At 40.2% G+C, this 16,765-nt stretch overlaps 1 protein-coding gene across 9 annotated transcripts in view; it reads left to right on the top strand.

Annotated features, from left to right (window-relative positions):
* The window catches only part of lekr1 (Leucine-, glutamate- and lysine-rich protein 1), a 92,313-nt gene that overhangs the window by 44,380 nt on the left and 31,168 nt on the right, over positions 1 to 16,765 (top strand). For all 9 annotated transcript variants that reach the window (XM_020600375.1, XM_020600376.1, XM_020600374.1 and 6 more), the window contains 2 exons: positions 7,761 to 7,838; positions 10,331 to 10,494. In XM_020600375.1, the coding sequence (XP_020456031.1) occupies positions 7,761 to 7,838; positions 10,331 to 10,494 (242 nt within the window). The remainder of the gene's footprint in view (positions 1 to 7,760; positions 7,839 to 10,330; positions 10,495 to 16,765) is intronic.

Below are 16,765 nucleotides of genomic sequence, written 5' to 3'. Positions count from 1 at the left end.
GTAACCAAATAGCTGGTGTCTGTAGTCAAACAGTCATCAAAGGCAAAGTTAGGTTTCTGGGAAGTATGTAGGAAATGCCGGCATGCCATGACTCATGACAATGCCATGAATAGCCTATGACAGCTAAAGACTGTCCTATTACAATACAAAACAATGACACCCATTTGAAAACCTAGTCACATGAAACCATGCACGCACACCTGCAGCTTCACCTGTTCCCAGTGTACACAGTAAATAGATGACATTTTAGAGGATGTTGTGGACAAACAAACGTTTCAGTCTGTTTTTATTACACATACATAAATCTCATACCTGCCCTTATTATTATTATTATTATTACTTTTCAGTTGACAGATGCTTCCTTACTCTTGGATGTGTTAAGGTAGGGTAACTTACAGCTTTGTCATTTTAATAGTAAATGAACCTCAGTGTAGGGCACAAGCAGTATGCTCACATGACTAGGTGGGTATGGTAGACTGGCAGAGCCAATCCACTATCTGGTCTAACATAAGCTGATTATCTCCCTCATACACTTAACTGAGACAAAAACCCTGCAAACACACACAGTTGTGCTCTGGGGCTTTTGGGCCAAGCATGGGTCAGGAGGTCAGAGTTCAGGCAGAAATAATGATACATGGCACAGTGATGTGTGAGAGGCCAGCACAGACTGACAGGCACTTCTATAAATCTCTCTCAGTGTATCCCTCTCCTTTCTTTTACAAATTTTTTTTATTTTTCATTGAACATCTCTGTGTTCATTTGCTTGCAAATAGACATGTATTTCATTTTTTGTTTGAGGAAAATATCATAAGCTAATCTTCTATCTTCTTCACTTGTTTACCAATGAATTTGGAATACCATGAATTTTTTATTCAGTCTCTTTCACTCTCCTCTTCTTTCCCTCTCTTGATTCAGCAATTTTTCAGTACTTTTCTGCAGTGGCTCCCACATGTGCAAGCTCATGTACAGATTACAGTGCAGTCAGGGTGTGAGTTACACTCATTAATAATAGTGGCAAATGGTATCTTGAGTTGTCTAGTGATAGATATACTTGCAAGTAAACCTGGAAATTTTGTCTGTCGCTGCCTTCTGTCCCACAAGATGTAAATCTAGCAAAAACCTTTTCAAACGGACACATATGGCACTGATCAATTGTGTACACTTTCAGCTATGTTTGTGTGTTCGACCTCCAGTATATACAGTATACGAGACTGGTGGTGAAATGCTTGGGTGCTCTTTTCAACCCAATGTCTGTACTTAGCCAGAAATAGTTTGTGAGGGAGAGGAACGCCACATGACTGTGAGTTTTGTAGACAGACCTGATTGTTTCAACAGAAATAAGGGAGAATCTCCAAGTTAGATATTTGTGTATATCATAGCAATGTTTCAAGTTTATTTTAATAGTTGTGCATCCGAAACTTTCAGTGTTCGGAGCAAGGGACTTGTGAAAATAAGGTAAAGGCAAAGACATATATTTAATAGTGCAATTCATACACAAGGCAGGGTGTTCACAGATATTTAAACTCCTAATAGGGATTGGAAACAAATGTCAGAAGTAAAACTAAATATGAAGATTTATAGAACTTTGGAGCTAATGCTGACAAGAAATGACAACGAAGACATAAAAGCAATGAAAATAATGTTAGAAGGTAGCACAAAATAAAACAGCTGAATGTAGTTTCACTGATTTTTGTTCTTATAGCTAGCAAATGTAGGCAGAGCATCTAAGAGATTTGGCTGTTGCATATCGTGAAGCATATCAGTTATATGCAATATTTTAGGCAGACCACCCCCTCACCCCCTGAGGTGCCAGCTCTTGTCCGTAGGATGATGTTCTTTGTAGGACAGCCCAGAAGTTAGTGTTACCCTGGTTCCCTCAATGCAAATCCATTGGGATTTTTCCATAGGCTTTTGGATTATTGTGGAAAATAAGCTCTGTGATGAACAATGGTTTATAACACTTGCATGTTTTGTTCAGCAAGATAATCTTCACAAGTGAACACCACTATGATTTTTGAAGCCTAAATACAGTCGCCAGAAGTAAAAAGCTGTTGTTATGCTCTAAATGAACTACATCATGGTCCCATGACTTCAATGGCATTTAGCTACTTGTGGGCAACCACCTTTTAATTCAGGCACCTAACCAAAAACCCGTTCAAAAAACCCATAGACTTCAGGGCGAGGGACACGGAAGTTTTAGGACTCACTACCACAGCACTCTATGTACGTACATCATTCATTCAAATGAATAAGAAGAGCTGTGTTTTTCATGCAGGGCAGCTGTCTTTGTGAGTTTTTGAATATGGCCTAAAGAGAGAGAGAATCGAAGAGGTAAAAAACATACTAGAGGTAAAAAAAAAAAGGCATTAGGGTTCTGAGGATGGAAAAAGTAAAAGCTAACTCTTAGTAAAAGAAAAGGATAAACAGGTATGGACATACAAAACTCATCTGAGGACAGGTTTAAACTTATCATTTAACTTGTGCGCATGCTTAAAATGCTGGTGTTTGGAAATTTAACATACTGTGCTTCCCTTTGGCTGACTGGTCTCAGTCTTGATCCAAACTGTGTGTGTGGGTGTGAGTTTGTTTGCCTGTGTGTGTGTGTGTGTGTGTGTGTGTGTGTGTGTGTGTAGTGTATTTGTATTTGTCTTAGCATGTGTGAGTGCCTGCACACACTTGTATACACCTGCAATGGATAAGATAATCACTGTTACACAGAATGACAGAAATTAAATTAGGCAGTTATGAAGAATGAATCATAAAAATGTGTGTATGCACACACACAAATGCACACCCGGGGCTGGATTGTAACAGCGATAAGATGACATGCAGGTGGGAGAGATAAATGGAGAGAGAGACAAATGATGGATGACAAATAGAAAGGAACCCATTTGTAGCAAGGAAGTACTTTACGCCAAATTAGTTATGTATTCATGTGGTTTTCGTTCAGTTTCTGGTGTCCACTGGCAACCACAAAAACAATACAAAAATCACCACAGGCTCTCTTTGTGTTAAGTCTACTATGTACAGAGTCAAACAATCTTCAGGTCTTCTGTGAAGCACTAATCCAAGTTGAAGTTCACGTTACCTCATCAAACAGACAGAGTGACACACACGCTACAGTGTCTGTGCATATTTTAGTTGGGTTGGAAGAGAATGATGACCTCTATTCAGCTCTGATGTTGGCTTTTTTTATGGGGCTCATGAAAACATGATCAACAAAACCAACAGTATTTGTGTGTGTGGTGTGTGTTTGTGTGTGTGTGGTTGTGTGTTAAGCGCACCCACATGTATCCCCAACATCTGGTCTCCATGCGGAAGGCCCCACAGTATTAGTTGTGGGTCCATGCAAATGTAGAAAAATAAGGCCACACGCACATATACAATATGACAAAGCTCATTTGATGATCACCAATCACACGTTGGAGCAGCAACCTACACATCCAAGTGAAACACAGAGTGTTGCTTTTCTGAATTTGAATAGAGAATGTCAAGGTACATCACACCCTGTTGAATGTTGGGACAGGAGCACAATTTTCAGAGGTATGCACTGTATTTACCTGCATGCATTCTTGTTTTGTTTGGCAAAAATTTGCTTAAATAGTTTAGATCTCTTTTTATTGACTGTGGTAATTCAAGATGGATAACCTTAGATGACCATAGAAACTCAGAGCAGGCCTAGAGATCCTGTCTATGAAAACAACAGACTGAAAAATGACTCTCCACACTGATCTGAGCTCTTGGTTTGGGAGCCAACACTAGCTAGGAGCTGTCGGCAGATAACACAGATGCTACAGATGAATCAGTTTCTGTCCTGTCTGTGCTCAAACTGAACACTAACATGTAGCTGTATGGGATAGTATTTATCTTTTTAAATTAACTTATGTATGTAGTGTATAAATATATCTATGACTGATAAAGAGCATGATGCTCCAAACGTGGTACATTTACCCAAAAGTTAATATGGTGTGATGTCAACTTCACATTCTCTAATAAAATAGGTTTAATGTGGAATCATTGTTTGCGCTTGTATGTGTGTGTGTGTTGTTTTAGTGATCAAAATCACTGGCATACTCGACATGGTTAATAGATAACTTTTAAAACATACAGTTAGGTGTCACGCTATATACACACACATTTGCAGTAAAGGACTGTAATAATTAATGAGTCATAGGGTTATATAATTTAACTGCTTAAAGTTTCCATCAGAGCATTTAACCAGCTTTTGTAAGCCAGAAATGTGTTCTCAACCTTGTCGTTTTAGAAATATTTGAACACTGCACATCCACTCTGTAAGCCTTTGTGTATGTTATTGCACCTTTCTTTGTGTGTTGGTGTATTACATTCTGTTTGCATTCCTTTTTGGTCAAATTAAAATGGCTTTCTGCTTTGAATGTCCTGCCAATGGTGTTGATCAAAAGAGTCTTTTAACTCACACACATGCATGCACCCAGCAGGAGAACAGATGACACTTTGATATGGAGAAGCTTTTATGTCATTTTTAATGACAGAAAATGCAAGGACAAACACACACACACCCTTAGTTATCACCTGATAGGTCTACACTATATCAAATTCACCCCGACCAATATCAGAAGGCCTGGAAGAGCAAATGTTTGACAGTCATTTCAAGGTATATGTCACAGCTCCAATGTGTGGTCACTGTTAAGAGATGGTCTCTGGTGGCTGAACAAGGAATTACACAAAATTCCTTTTGGCTTTTGCAGATCAGTTTTGAGTGTACCACTGATAATTGATGCCCAGTAAAAACTGGACAGTCTATGACTGTGCTTCTAGAAAAATAACAGAATAGTAAAATGGCTTTGATACTCACACAGTAAACTAATAAAACAATACAGGCAATTATAAAAATTAAAACCAATTAAATCAGTAAAGCCTTCAAGCTATTGTTTTCAGATATTTGATTTGCATTATCTCATACAAATGGAAAGGATGTCCCAAAGTGCCGGCAATTGCAAAATTGTGTTTGAGCCTCGTACTAAAACTCGGAAAACAGATATAATGACACAGAACATTTTGTACACAGTGTGAAAATAAACCTTCCCGGGGGTGTTACGTTCAGGTTTATCTCTCTGACATCTGAGGGAGCACAAAGTGGTCTATAACATACACACCCGAAAAAAGAAAACAGTTGACTTGGTAGGTCAGCATAACACTGCAGATTAGTGTTGTAGATGTGTGTGCATGATTGTGCATGCATTTGTGTAAGGCGCGTCCTGTGTGAGTGTATGTGACATGTCCTGATGAGGCAAGTTGTTTTGGGCTGCTGGTGGGGGTACTCTAATCTGGCATGCACTCTCTGGCACTGTGCTACTTAGTTATTCCTCTGACAGCCACTGCCTTGGGAACAGAAGCTCAAGCTCACACACGCAAAGCACACACAGATTTGAATACAAAATACACACACTTGACATTGACACACACATGTTCACACAAACCCCTCTTGAGGCAGTGTTCTTTCTGATCTCACTTTGGGATTGGTGGGGACAGATGGGTGAACAGTAGGAGTCTGGGCTGCCATTACTCGGAAAGCAAAGACACACGTACATATATACACAGTTCACACACACACACACACACACACACACACTCTCTGACTTGGTCAGAAAGCGGCAGACAGACGGACTAAACTGCTCATGGAAATGTCTAATTCTCTTGGACTCTCTCTCTCTCTCTCACACATACACACACACACTCACACACAGGATTAGCCTACTATTAGACTACAATAGGATTAGACTACAAATTGTGGTCATATATGAGATTCTCTTTACACTTTGACATGTTTTGTGGTGCTTGAAGTAGCAGACTGTGGACTATAATGCCAGTTACTTCCCCACTGGAGTGAAAATGGATGTAAGTAATTGAATAAGGTGTCATCTAATATTCTGAAGAATTTATAAGTTGCTGGACTAGACCCCCTTTTTTGTTTGGTGACAGTAATTTTTCTTCAGGATTTTTCACTGTGATCTGACTTCTTCCATTGTATGTGTTAGGAAACCTGGGTCCCTTAACTTGTCCACTGCTTATTTGAAGAGGTCAGTATTTCCATGCTTTCTCCATCTAAATACCGAATACACTTACCGAAAGTCAAAATTCTCTTTTCAATGCTCCAGATTCTTTTGCTGCCAACATTGTGTTTATCTGAAGTCACTCGTGCCTGGAACGTTCAGAAACCCGAATAAGATGTATACATGCAGCAGTATCCCAGTGTCTTTTGGAGTAGCCTATTCCATTTCACATATTCAGGTTTCTCAAAACTGGAGTAAAAACTTATCCTGGTTTCTGAAATCGGGATATGTTTACATGCACAAACATGAAAACAGGGTACTTCAAAAATCCAATCATAACTAGGATACTCATGCAAACACCCTCAGTGTCTGTTATTTTGTCCACCCCAGTAGCCTCAGTGAGGCTAAGCTAAATAACATAAACCTCTTGGAAACACCACAAACTATAACCTCAGTTGTGAGAGTTTAATTAACACCCAGTAGTCTGAACAAAAAGGGAGTTTTTATTGTAGGACTGTTGTATTAGATCGACTTAGCTTAAGTGCTGCCAATAAGCAGGAGCATTGCATCTCACTGAAATTACACTTCTTGGATAAACTTTGTTGGTCATAATCGGTATCTGTCTGATTTGAGTCTGTCTAGTCTGCTCTGTGTAATACTTACATGCTCACTATGTTTTTCCTTTTCTCTGTCACACTGTCAGTGCTTATTTTGGTGCTGTAGGAAAGAACAGGATGTGTTGTCTGTATTTTCATACAACCTCATTGTTTTGTCTTTTTTATTGCTTTTTGCTGGAATCTGTTTGTCAGATTTGATTGATCTTGTCTGGAATCAGTCAGACTGAAAACATCTGCTGTTGCAGAGGATGGATCAGTCCAGATACACACACTTGCCGTATTTGCGAGTAGCCAGGAGCATGTCATAAATTTTAATTTCTTCATGCGTGTAGATTATTGTTGATCATAAAACTGTCTTATACATGCATGACTGTCAATAATTGAACTAGGGCGGTGCAGTCAAATGTGGTGAACTGTGGAATAAAACTTTCCTAAATTTTTGTCTGTTCTGTTCCAACTCAGCCCATATTCACATAAAAATTTATTATGGATTTTCTAAAACCTGAAAAATAAGCGGTTGCCTCTGAACTTTTGATTCATTGCATTTCCACACAATCAACCTCTCCTCTCTATCATTAAAGGTGTATAGTCTAAAACTCCTGTTGAGAGCAGGGGCAGAAGCATGGGGAAGGGGGTGGCCCCAGCCACCCCCAGAATCTGATTGGCTGCCTCTGCCAGAGTCAAAATGTGATACTTGTCATTATGAATGAATATAAAATATAAAACCAAGACAAACTGTTGCCTCAAATTCAACTAACATTTTTCTGGTGCTTTATAATTGACAATGGTCCAATTAGTTTTATTTTAGGGGTGTGTGGGGGACACCACTGTGTCACGTAGCCAAAGTTAAAGGAAGCACTGTGCGTGTGTCTCACTTTTACACAGAATAAACTATTTGATTCTTAATAATTTATGGTTTATTTCCTACAATTTGTATTTTGATTAACTTTTTACATGTATTTCAAATCTGCCACCCCTCTCTGAGTCTGTGCCCCAGCCTGGCCACCCTGCGTGGGAGTACACTGGTGCAGCTTAGGTTCTCTAATGAGTGAATATTGCTCATGACTCTTTATCTTCATCCTTCTGCTTTCCTGTTCTTCTTTCTTGACAGACTGGCTGTGGCAACTTCCACTCAGGAGGAGACAGAGAGGTTACTTGGAAAAGAGACGCAGCAGGGTGAAATTCTCAGGTAAGGAAACAACCATGGACAGGGAGACAAAGACAGATAAACTCACATGAGAGTGTGGGTTTAGTAAAGATAAATCATGATGGAGATGAGACACAAAACAAGATGATGGAAAAACAAAGAGCATGGGTTTGCATCATCATCCTGATTGGGTATCCATTCCTTGACCAGATGCACAACAGGAAGGCCAGGGCAGATGGGAAACAACTGTGCAAGACGATAGAGAGAAGACAATAAATAAGAGAATGGAAAAACAGAGGAGAGAAACTTACTTCAGCTGACCCAGTGGTAATTTCCTGGAAGTCGAGAGAGTGATAGGAAAAGTCATGAGCAGTTAATGACAGATGAGGAGCAGAGGAGAGGGGTAGAGGTGAAGAGAGTGGGAGGGAGGAGATGAGACGTCAGGGAAAAACGTGCTTTTCAGTCAGGCTGCTGACATTGAAAACAGCTAAATGAGTAAACCATTGGGTGAGCAAATACACGCAGGCTCCTTCTCTCTGTTTTTCACTGTCTTAGACTTATCACTGATGACAGATCTGCCTCATATCTGTTTCTCCATTTGGTGCTGTCAGCATTATGATTTATGCCATCTGACATTATAAAATTGGTTCTTGTGACAAGAAGTGCCCGTGCTCTCCCTCGCTCTGTCCACACTCTCTGTATAAACTCTCTCTGTCAGACTCCACAGAGCAGCTCAGTCTCCCCTCTATCCCCATCTCGTCATCTCTCGTCTGAGACCATGTTTATTTTTGATCACCTTAAGCCTTAAACCCTGAATAAAAAATAAAAAAAACACATCTTTGCTGAGTTATCAAAAACTGTCACTTTGCATGCAAGACCCAGCCATGTTTATGTTGTTCATCTGTGAACATATAGGATTGTGTGTGGTTGTGCAGGGGTGTATGTGTACATGGGGTGTGTGCGTGTAAGGAAACAGGAACCTCTTTAGTGTGCTTTTGCTCACATTTTCCTCCAAACATGTTTTTAGAATAACAGAATGTTCCATTCCGCAGTAGTTTTCCACATCCATGTATTGCATGAGTTTTTGACACGTGTGAGAGTGTGTGTGTGTGTGTGTGTGAGCTGAGCTAGCGATCTTTCATGTTGCTCAAAGTGCTTTTTTTCTGAACATATTTCCTTGAGAGTGACAGAGAGGGAATGAGTGCTGTAAAACATGGCTGTGCCCTTTTTTAAAGGTTAGTGTCATTACATCAGTTCAAAGTTTCCTTTTTATCATATGTTCAAATAAAACATTTTTATGTACTCTCTTGTCTGTATATCAATCTTTGTGATCACTCTATGTAATCCTGTGTGTACCTGTCGTTCATTCACTAGTTCTATGGATGTCAGTTCAAAATAACTTAGTGAGCACTAGATAATTTAAGCTCTGTCCACTCTGAAAGTCAACATTTGAGAGTACACAGGCTCTGGTTTTGGTGTGATTAATGACAGAGTTATGAGCGTGAGATGCTTTGAGCCTGGAGGAGGAATTGTACTGTATAATTATACATGAGTGAGCAGTAAATCCCCTGAGCATAATGTCAAACAGAGACTGTTTCTGTTCAGTTTGAACTTGATATGGATCAGGTTAGACCCTTGGTCAGGTTAGGGGTGTTTTTAAACCATCAGATATTTGGTGTTAAAATGTGTTGACAGTAGTTTACTAACCTCACATTTCATATAAATTACATTTGCAGAGTCAAATTAATTTAAAACTTGTCTTAGTGGTAGGTTTGTTTTTCAATTTTGTATTTCTTTAGTTTTTTTAAATATACCTTTTAAAGCCTGGTGATTTGCTAAATATTAAATGGCCCAAAGCCAAATAAATCTGCATTACTTTTCTTTTTTTATGTTTATTTTGAGGAATTGTTGGCATTAATTGAGAAAACGTAGTTGAGAGGTGGACAAGAAATGTGGGGACAATGAGAGAATCATAAATTCTGTAGGGGAACTTCATGGCTTCAGCCATTCTAGTCAGTATGTTTATGTTCACTGGTGACCAAAATGCGGTTCACATATGATTATTTTCTTCATTGAGCCATTCACATTCACACTAGAGAGCATTAACCACAGTCTTCTGTTCTTAGGCACTGAAAAATGCCACTGGAGCAACTGGGGATAAAGAACCATAATAAAAATAATTGTTAAGGAGAGAGAGAAAGAGGCGTTCAAAGAATTTCCCGGCTAGTTTGGAATTCTGAGTAACACCTGTAATGGTCAGTGTTGTCTGATTCACTCACTTGTCACGTTAACAGCTACCTCATTAGCCATTAACAATACACTCTCAGCAGTCTCTTATATTACAGCTCCAATTAGATCAGCCATCTGTGAAATAATGACGAAATACACGTTTACTGAGCAAAACTTTAAATGCAATTACTGTATGCAAATTTCCAGCTTTTTTGTATTTGAACTGTATTTTCACAGTGCTATTGTCTGTGCGTGCGTGTGTGTGTGTGTGTGTGTGTGTGTGTGTGTGTGTGTGTGTGTGTCAGAGGTGTGTGTATGCAGCAGCAGCAGACTCTACGATTGACTCTGTCCACGCTGCGCTCCACTGGAAGCGATCTCTTTATTGTACAGGGTTTCCTCAGCCAACTAACAGGGGCCTGGCAGGCCTTCAGATCTCAGATACTGCTTCACAGCACACAGGTGTTCACAGGTAACATACACATTAACACACACACATATACCAACAAGTGAGAGAGAAACAGATTTAGATGTATGAAGCTAATTTTTAGAAAAGCAAGACATTTAATTTGGAGCTGAAGCGGACATGAAAGAGAAATGTTGGGGAAAAAAGGCAGAAGAGATTCAAGCAAATCATTTCTTAACAGGAATAAATATTAGTTTAAGTGGGACCTGGACTCTTTTAGTTCTGAGGGCAGTATCCACAATAGATGATTGTGTGTGTTTACAGTCACTACACAAACTCTTGTAACCTTTAAAGAGAATTTATGCAGTGTTTGTGTATGTGTCCGTGCACATATATATGTGTAGAAATGCTACAAAATGATGAGACTTTTCCTATAAACTTTAAAGACACTGCAAGCAAAAGGAGCAGATGTGCAGGCTTTTTGTGTATGTGAGTGTCCATTGTTGACAATGAATGTCCAAATACAACCTCCGGCTCACCTCATGGGCAGGTCTTTTTTCTCTCTGCTGAACTTTACAAACAGCTGTCAGGTGTGCGAGTGTGTTTGTGTGTCTGTGGCTATCTATGTGTGTGCGGTACAGACAGATAGAGAGACTGAGGGCAAAACTGATAAAGAATGTAGTCTGCTTTTTTGCACCGATGCCCTGTGAGTATGAGTGTGAGTATGTTTGTTCAGTGATGTTAACAGGAAAGGCAGCTGCAGTATGAACCAACAGATGCAATAAAATACACACCCAGGAATTCACAAACACATTCACACATGCAAATAAACACACATGCACACAGTACATATGGTGGTTACAGACTTCTGCATCTTCTGCCAAAACAATCTACACTGACACATTCAGAAACTTGCTGTCCTACTGGGATACAAACACACAGCACAGGTAGAAAAAATGCAGATGTCAAGTAATAGAAAAAACCTATAATATGATAATAGTTTTATAATACACACACATACCGATGGTGGCACTGTACCTGCAAGGCCATGGGGAGCAACTTGGGGTTCAACTGTCTTGCTCAAGGACACGTCCACATGTGGGATGGGGAGAACGGGAATCGAATCGCCAACCTTCCGGTTAGGGGACGACCTCTCTACCTCCTGATTTGATTCCCAGCAAGGAATGTTAATAGTCACTGTCATCAGAGGCTCTAGTAGGCCCATTTATTAATTATGGAATAACATTTAATATTAATACTTGATTTTATATTGGACAAGAACCTGAAGTAAGGATATAGAAATGGACCTGAAGTAAGATGTGTGAAAACCATTGGGCCTTGCTGGACCTGACAAAGAGCTCCATAATGCACACACCTAAGCCAGCCACCTGCATATGACTTCAAACTGATATGGGCGTTAGCTGGCAGTTAAACTGCGCTACCTGTCTATCAGCGTTCTGTGGTTAGAGTCAAACAGCAGAAAAAAGGAGAAGGAGAGGGGGGGAAAGGCAAAGGGAAACATAAGGACATTGCCCAATGTGAGCAGATGAATGTGGTTTATGGTTAGGTGGAGAAAAAGAGGGAGGAGATGAAAGAACAACCTCATGAGGTGTGGAATTTGCAGAGAACAAGACAAACATGAGCACTGAGAGCAGAGGAAAATGAAAGCACAATTGATCTCAGTTCATTTTGTGCAGGTGCCAGCAGCAGGTGACTTCTACAGCTTGATTTGAATGTGATGGACAGAGAGTTTTCAGAGTATGGGAGGTTTCATTTCAACATCTGAGAAAAGAAGATACAGGCTTTTATGGTGAAAACCTGTAACTAAGCGTGACTAAGGGTGTGCGTGTGTGTGTGTGTGTGTGTGTGTGTGTGACTGATCCCTGAACCACAGCCATTGGCTAACATGGGCCAGCCTTAGTCAATACAGGATCTATTTCCTTGGAAGCTAGTTCTGTAATTGAAATTTAAATACATGCACAAATAATTGGAAAAAGACGTACAAACATCTGCCAGAATGTAGATGGAATCTAGAGCTAAAATCTAGAGTCATCCTAAAGGCAACGTTGTACTTGTGGCACTACAGTGTAAGTAGTAAAATCCTCAGTATTGTAGTGAAAAACTGACACTGAAACAGTGACATTCCTCCAGCTGTGTGCAGTCCAGCATTTCTATCACTTCTTTTTCCCATGAAGCTGCTGTAGTTTAGAAGTTGTTTTGTGTGTGACATAAAAAACTGTGGAGAAACCCAAAAATGATTGCTGTACTAAGGTAGTGAAGAATCAAATATAGTTATGTAGATAAGAATTCCAGGGTGCAGCTGTGTGTATGTTCATACTAGTATGTAACTGTTAAGGTAGCTTAATTTCCAGATATATACTGTATATATATAGACCTTATAGACTGACTACAGAAGGAGTGGAACATGTCTTCCCAGCCTTTGCAGGAGTCCCCTAGGTTTGTATTAGAGAGATAAGCAGAGACAAAGCCAGCTAAGTGTATACATCTCTTTTGATGTCACCCATGTCATTTCTTGGTTTTAAAGTTTTTATTTTAGCAACTATGTATTGTAATGTAATTTGATGTAGTGTTTACAGCCACCTTGTTACACCATGTGTGTCAGTGTGTAAGCACTGAGAAACACAATAGAAGCACTGCGCAGATAGTGACTGGGTTGCTTTCATTGCAAAGCCTTTCTGCTCCATCAAGTATTTATATAACCATTTCTGTTTGGACATGTCTCTTTCTTTGTGTATTTCTGTGTGTGTTTTTGTGCTGCTGTGTGTCTCTCCTCAAGTGGCTCTTGTAGATGCGTTCTTGTGTGTTCTGTATTTTTGTATGTCTTTCTGAACCTGCATGAGTTTCTGAGTGTCTGTGAGTGTTTGTGTGTGTTGCTTTATCCTGATGGACCTTGTCATGTCACAGTGACCAGAAAGCAATTATCGGTGGATTGCCGCTTTGAGGAGGACCTCCTACACTCCCCTGAGAGTGAGAGTGAGAGAGAAAGATGCGAGAAGAGGAAGGTGAGAGAGTGTAAAAGACAAAAAGGAAAACAAGGACCAGGAAGAGAGTAGGAGGATGGAATACATGACCAAAATATTGTCACCCCTGCATTTCTGTCAGATAACGCACCACTTCTCCCAGAAAATTGTTGCAATCATGAATTCTTTGGTATTCTCATGTTTTTTTCTTTTATTTGTATTGGAACAACACAGAAAAGCAAAGTAAAAAAGCCAGATGTGATCCATTTCCACACCAAACTCCAAAAATGGACTGGACAGAATTATTGACACCTTTTCAAAATCATCAGAAATAGTTGCATTTCATGCATGTGATGCCCCTTTAATTTGTAATGAAACTCACCTGTAACAACCAACAGGTGCTGGCAATATAGAAATCACACTTGCAACCAGTTAAAATGGAGAAACGTTGACTCAACCTTTGTGTCCTGTGGACCACACTGAGCATGGAGAAAAGAAAGAAGAGCAAAGATTGTCTGAGGGTTTGAGAAGTACACCAGTGGAAAAGCCTGGACAGTCTCACGGCTACAAGTCCAGAGATCTGGCTGTTCTTGTGTCCACTGGGAGCAACATTGTCCAGAAATTTACAGCCCACTGTAGCTAATCTCCCTGGACGTGGACAAAAGAGAAGAGTAGATGATAGACTGAAATGAAGGATGAATAGTTGATAAAGAAACTCGATCAACTTCCAAACAAATTCAAGCTGACCTGCAGGCACAGGGTGCAACAGTGTCAGCTCACACTCTCTGAATGACAAAGGACGCTATGGTAGGAGACCCAGGGGGCCCCCACTGCTGACACAGAAACATAAAAAAGCCAGACTGGAGTTTGCCAAAACTGACTTGAGGCAGCCACAGTCCTTCTGGGAGAATGTCCTGTGGACATATGAGACTAAAATAGAGCTTTTTGGTCGAGCACATCATTCTGCTGTTTTCAGAAAATGGAATGAGGCCTTCAAAGAAAATAACACGGTCCCTACAGTCAAACATGGTGGAGGTTCACTGATGTTTTGGGATTGCTTTGCTGCTTCAGGCACCAGATGACTTGACTATGTGTATGGCATTATGAAATCTGAAGACTACCAACATATTCTGGGGCACAATGTCTACATTGTTACAGTGTCAGAACACTCAAAAGCTCCCAGAGATGGTTTCAGGCAATGCATTGGAAGTGATTGATTTCAGTTATTTTGTCCTGTGCTACCAAATATTAAGTTGAGGGTGTCAATAATTCTGTCCATTCCATTTTTGGAGTTCTATGCGAACTGTATCAGATTTGGCTTTTTTCACTGCTTTTTTGTGTCGTTCCAATGCAAACAAAATAATTTAACAAGAGAATACCAAAGAATTTGTGAATGTGATAAGTATCTGGGAGAAGCGGTGTGTTATCTGACAGAAATGCAGGGGTGCCAATATTTTTGGCCATAACTGAACATGAAGAAAAACTGCTGATGTGAGAGACTGAGGAAAAGAATGAATAGAAAAACAATGAGCGCAAGAGCGAAGAAAGCACAAGCTGAGAGGAAGAGAATGTCAGGCTGACATTGCTGGATCAGTTTGAGAGCTCTCCAGGGACACAGCCACTGTGCCCTGCCTCACCGCTGTAAAGGACACACTTCACACACCACTATCCACTCTGGTAGCCTGTCAGACCTGTAAACAACTGGCCAGACACCTACACAGAACCGTTGTTGGTTGGCTTTATTGTTTGACAGGTTTATTATTATTATTATTACTATGTTTTATTAAGCAGAAAAGGCAGGATTCATGCATATTATCCTAATGGTAATGGTATTATTACCCATTTTTATATTGACCCTAAGTCAGATTTTCAAAATCATTGCAATTCTCTTTCATATCTGCAACTGTGAAAGAACTGCTCCTGTGACGTATTTGTATATGTACAGTATGACTAACACAAATAGTTTCCATGACTCTCACATTGATACAATTGTCACTATTGCTAAATTTAACTGGAAAGGTTTCTGCCACACCTTCAGCCATCCGTCTTAAACGCACGTCTGATGGAACAGACACCCATAAGATTAATCTGAACACCTTTCATTCATCAGGACAAATGTCCTACCTGCGGCTCGTGCATAGGAGTCCAAGAGTTTTGCAGGACTTTATCTGCACTTTTCTGAGCAACAGTGATTTCTGAAACATGACCCTTGCTACCATTTGTGAACGGCATGCTACTAGTGCACTCATAGCTTTTGTGAAATGGGGTCCAGATATATTTCAGTTCTGACAAATACAACTGTCTACGTAAGCACTCATGCTTCACTTGCCCTTTACATGTCAAACTGCAACCCTAGACATACTGTACTTTCATCTCTCAGATCTGTTTTCTTAGGTGTGCATGTAGCAACATGTCTAAAGAGAAAGCGTTTCAGCCAGGTTTTTTTGTCATCTGTCTCACACATGTCTGACAGAACATCACTCCAGTTGTTTCAGTCATTCCATCAGTCTATACCAGGGGTGGGCAAACCTTTTGGCTCAGGGCCACACTGACTTTTAAAATTTGACAGTAGGTCCGGGCCGGATGCATACATATCAAACATAAACATATAAAAGGCATTACAGTGTTAATACTTACATTCACTTTTAGTGGGAACAGTGTTGTTGATCACCCCTTTTTTACCAGTGCATCGAAGTCTGGTGTTAGTTTTGCTGTGGCAATTCTCAGAACAGATCTGAGGTGTTCATCACTGAACTGGGATCTGTGGGGTGATTTGTTGGTGTTCGTCACACTAAAAGTCTGTTCACACACATAGGTAGAGCCAAACAACACCAGCGTTAAGAGAGTTGAACTTCTCCTTTAAGACGGTGTCACATTGGAGATCAATCAGTTCCAACTGCAACTCCTGTGGCGCCGTTTCAGGGTCTTGTGTGAAGGGACATGACACCAGCTGAAGTGACTTGTCAATTTTTGTAAAATCGGAGAACCGACGGCAGAATTCTTCGTGCAGGTCGTCCAGTGATTTCCTGTATTTTTTCACATGTCGAGGGGCCTCTTTCAGCGTAACCAGTGTGGGGGAAATGAGTAAATGACTTATTTGACATTTGCTTTGAGAATAAAGCTAGCTTGGTTTTGAAGGCTCTGACATTTGTGAACATTTCATGCACAAACTGATCTTTCCCTTGTAGCTTCACATTCATTCATATGTGTCAGTATGTCCCCAGCAAAAGCTAAATCACAAAGCCAATCTGTGTCACTCAGCTCAGGAAAGTCGTCAGCTTTCTCAAGTAGCTCCAAAAATGAGCTAATCTCCTGTTTGAGCTCCCACACTCATTGACATACTTTCCCCAAACTTA

Source organism: Monopterus albus, unplaced genomic scaffold, assembly GCF_001952655.1.
Source record: "Monopterus albus unplaced genomic scaffold, M_albus_1.0 scaffold46.1, whole genome shotgun sequence".
Taxonomy (NCBI): Eukaryota; Metazoa; Chordata; class Actinopteri; order Synbranchiformes; family Synbranchidae; genus Monopterus; species Monopterus albus.
Note: the sequence above shows the minus strand (reverse complement) of the source record. Positions and strands in the feature narration are given on the sequence as shown.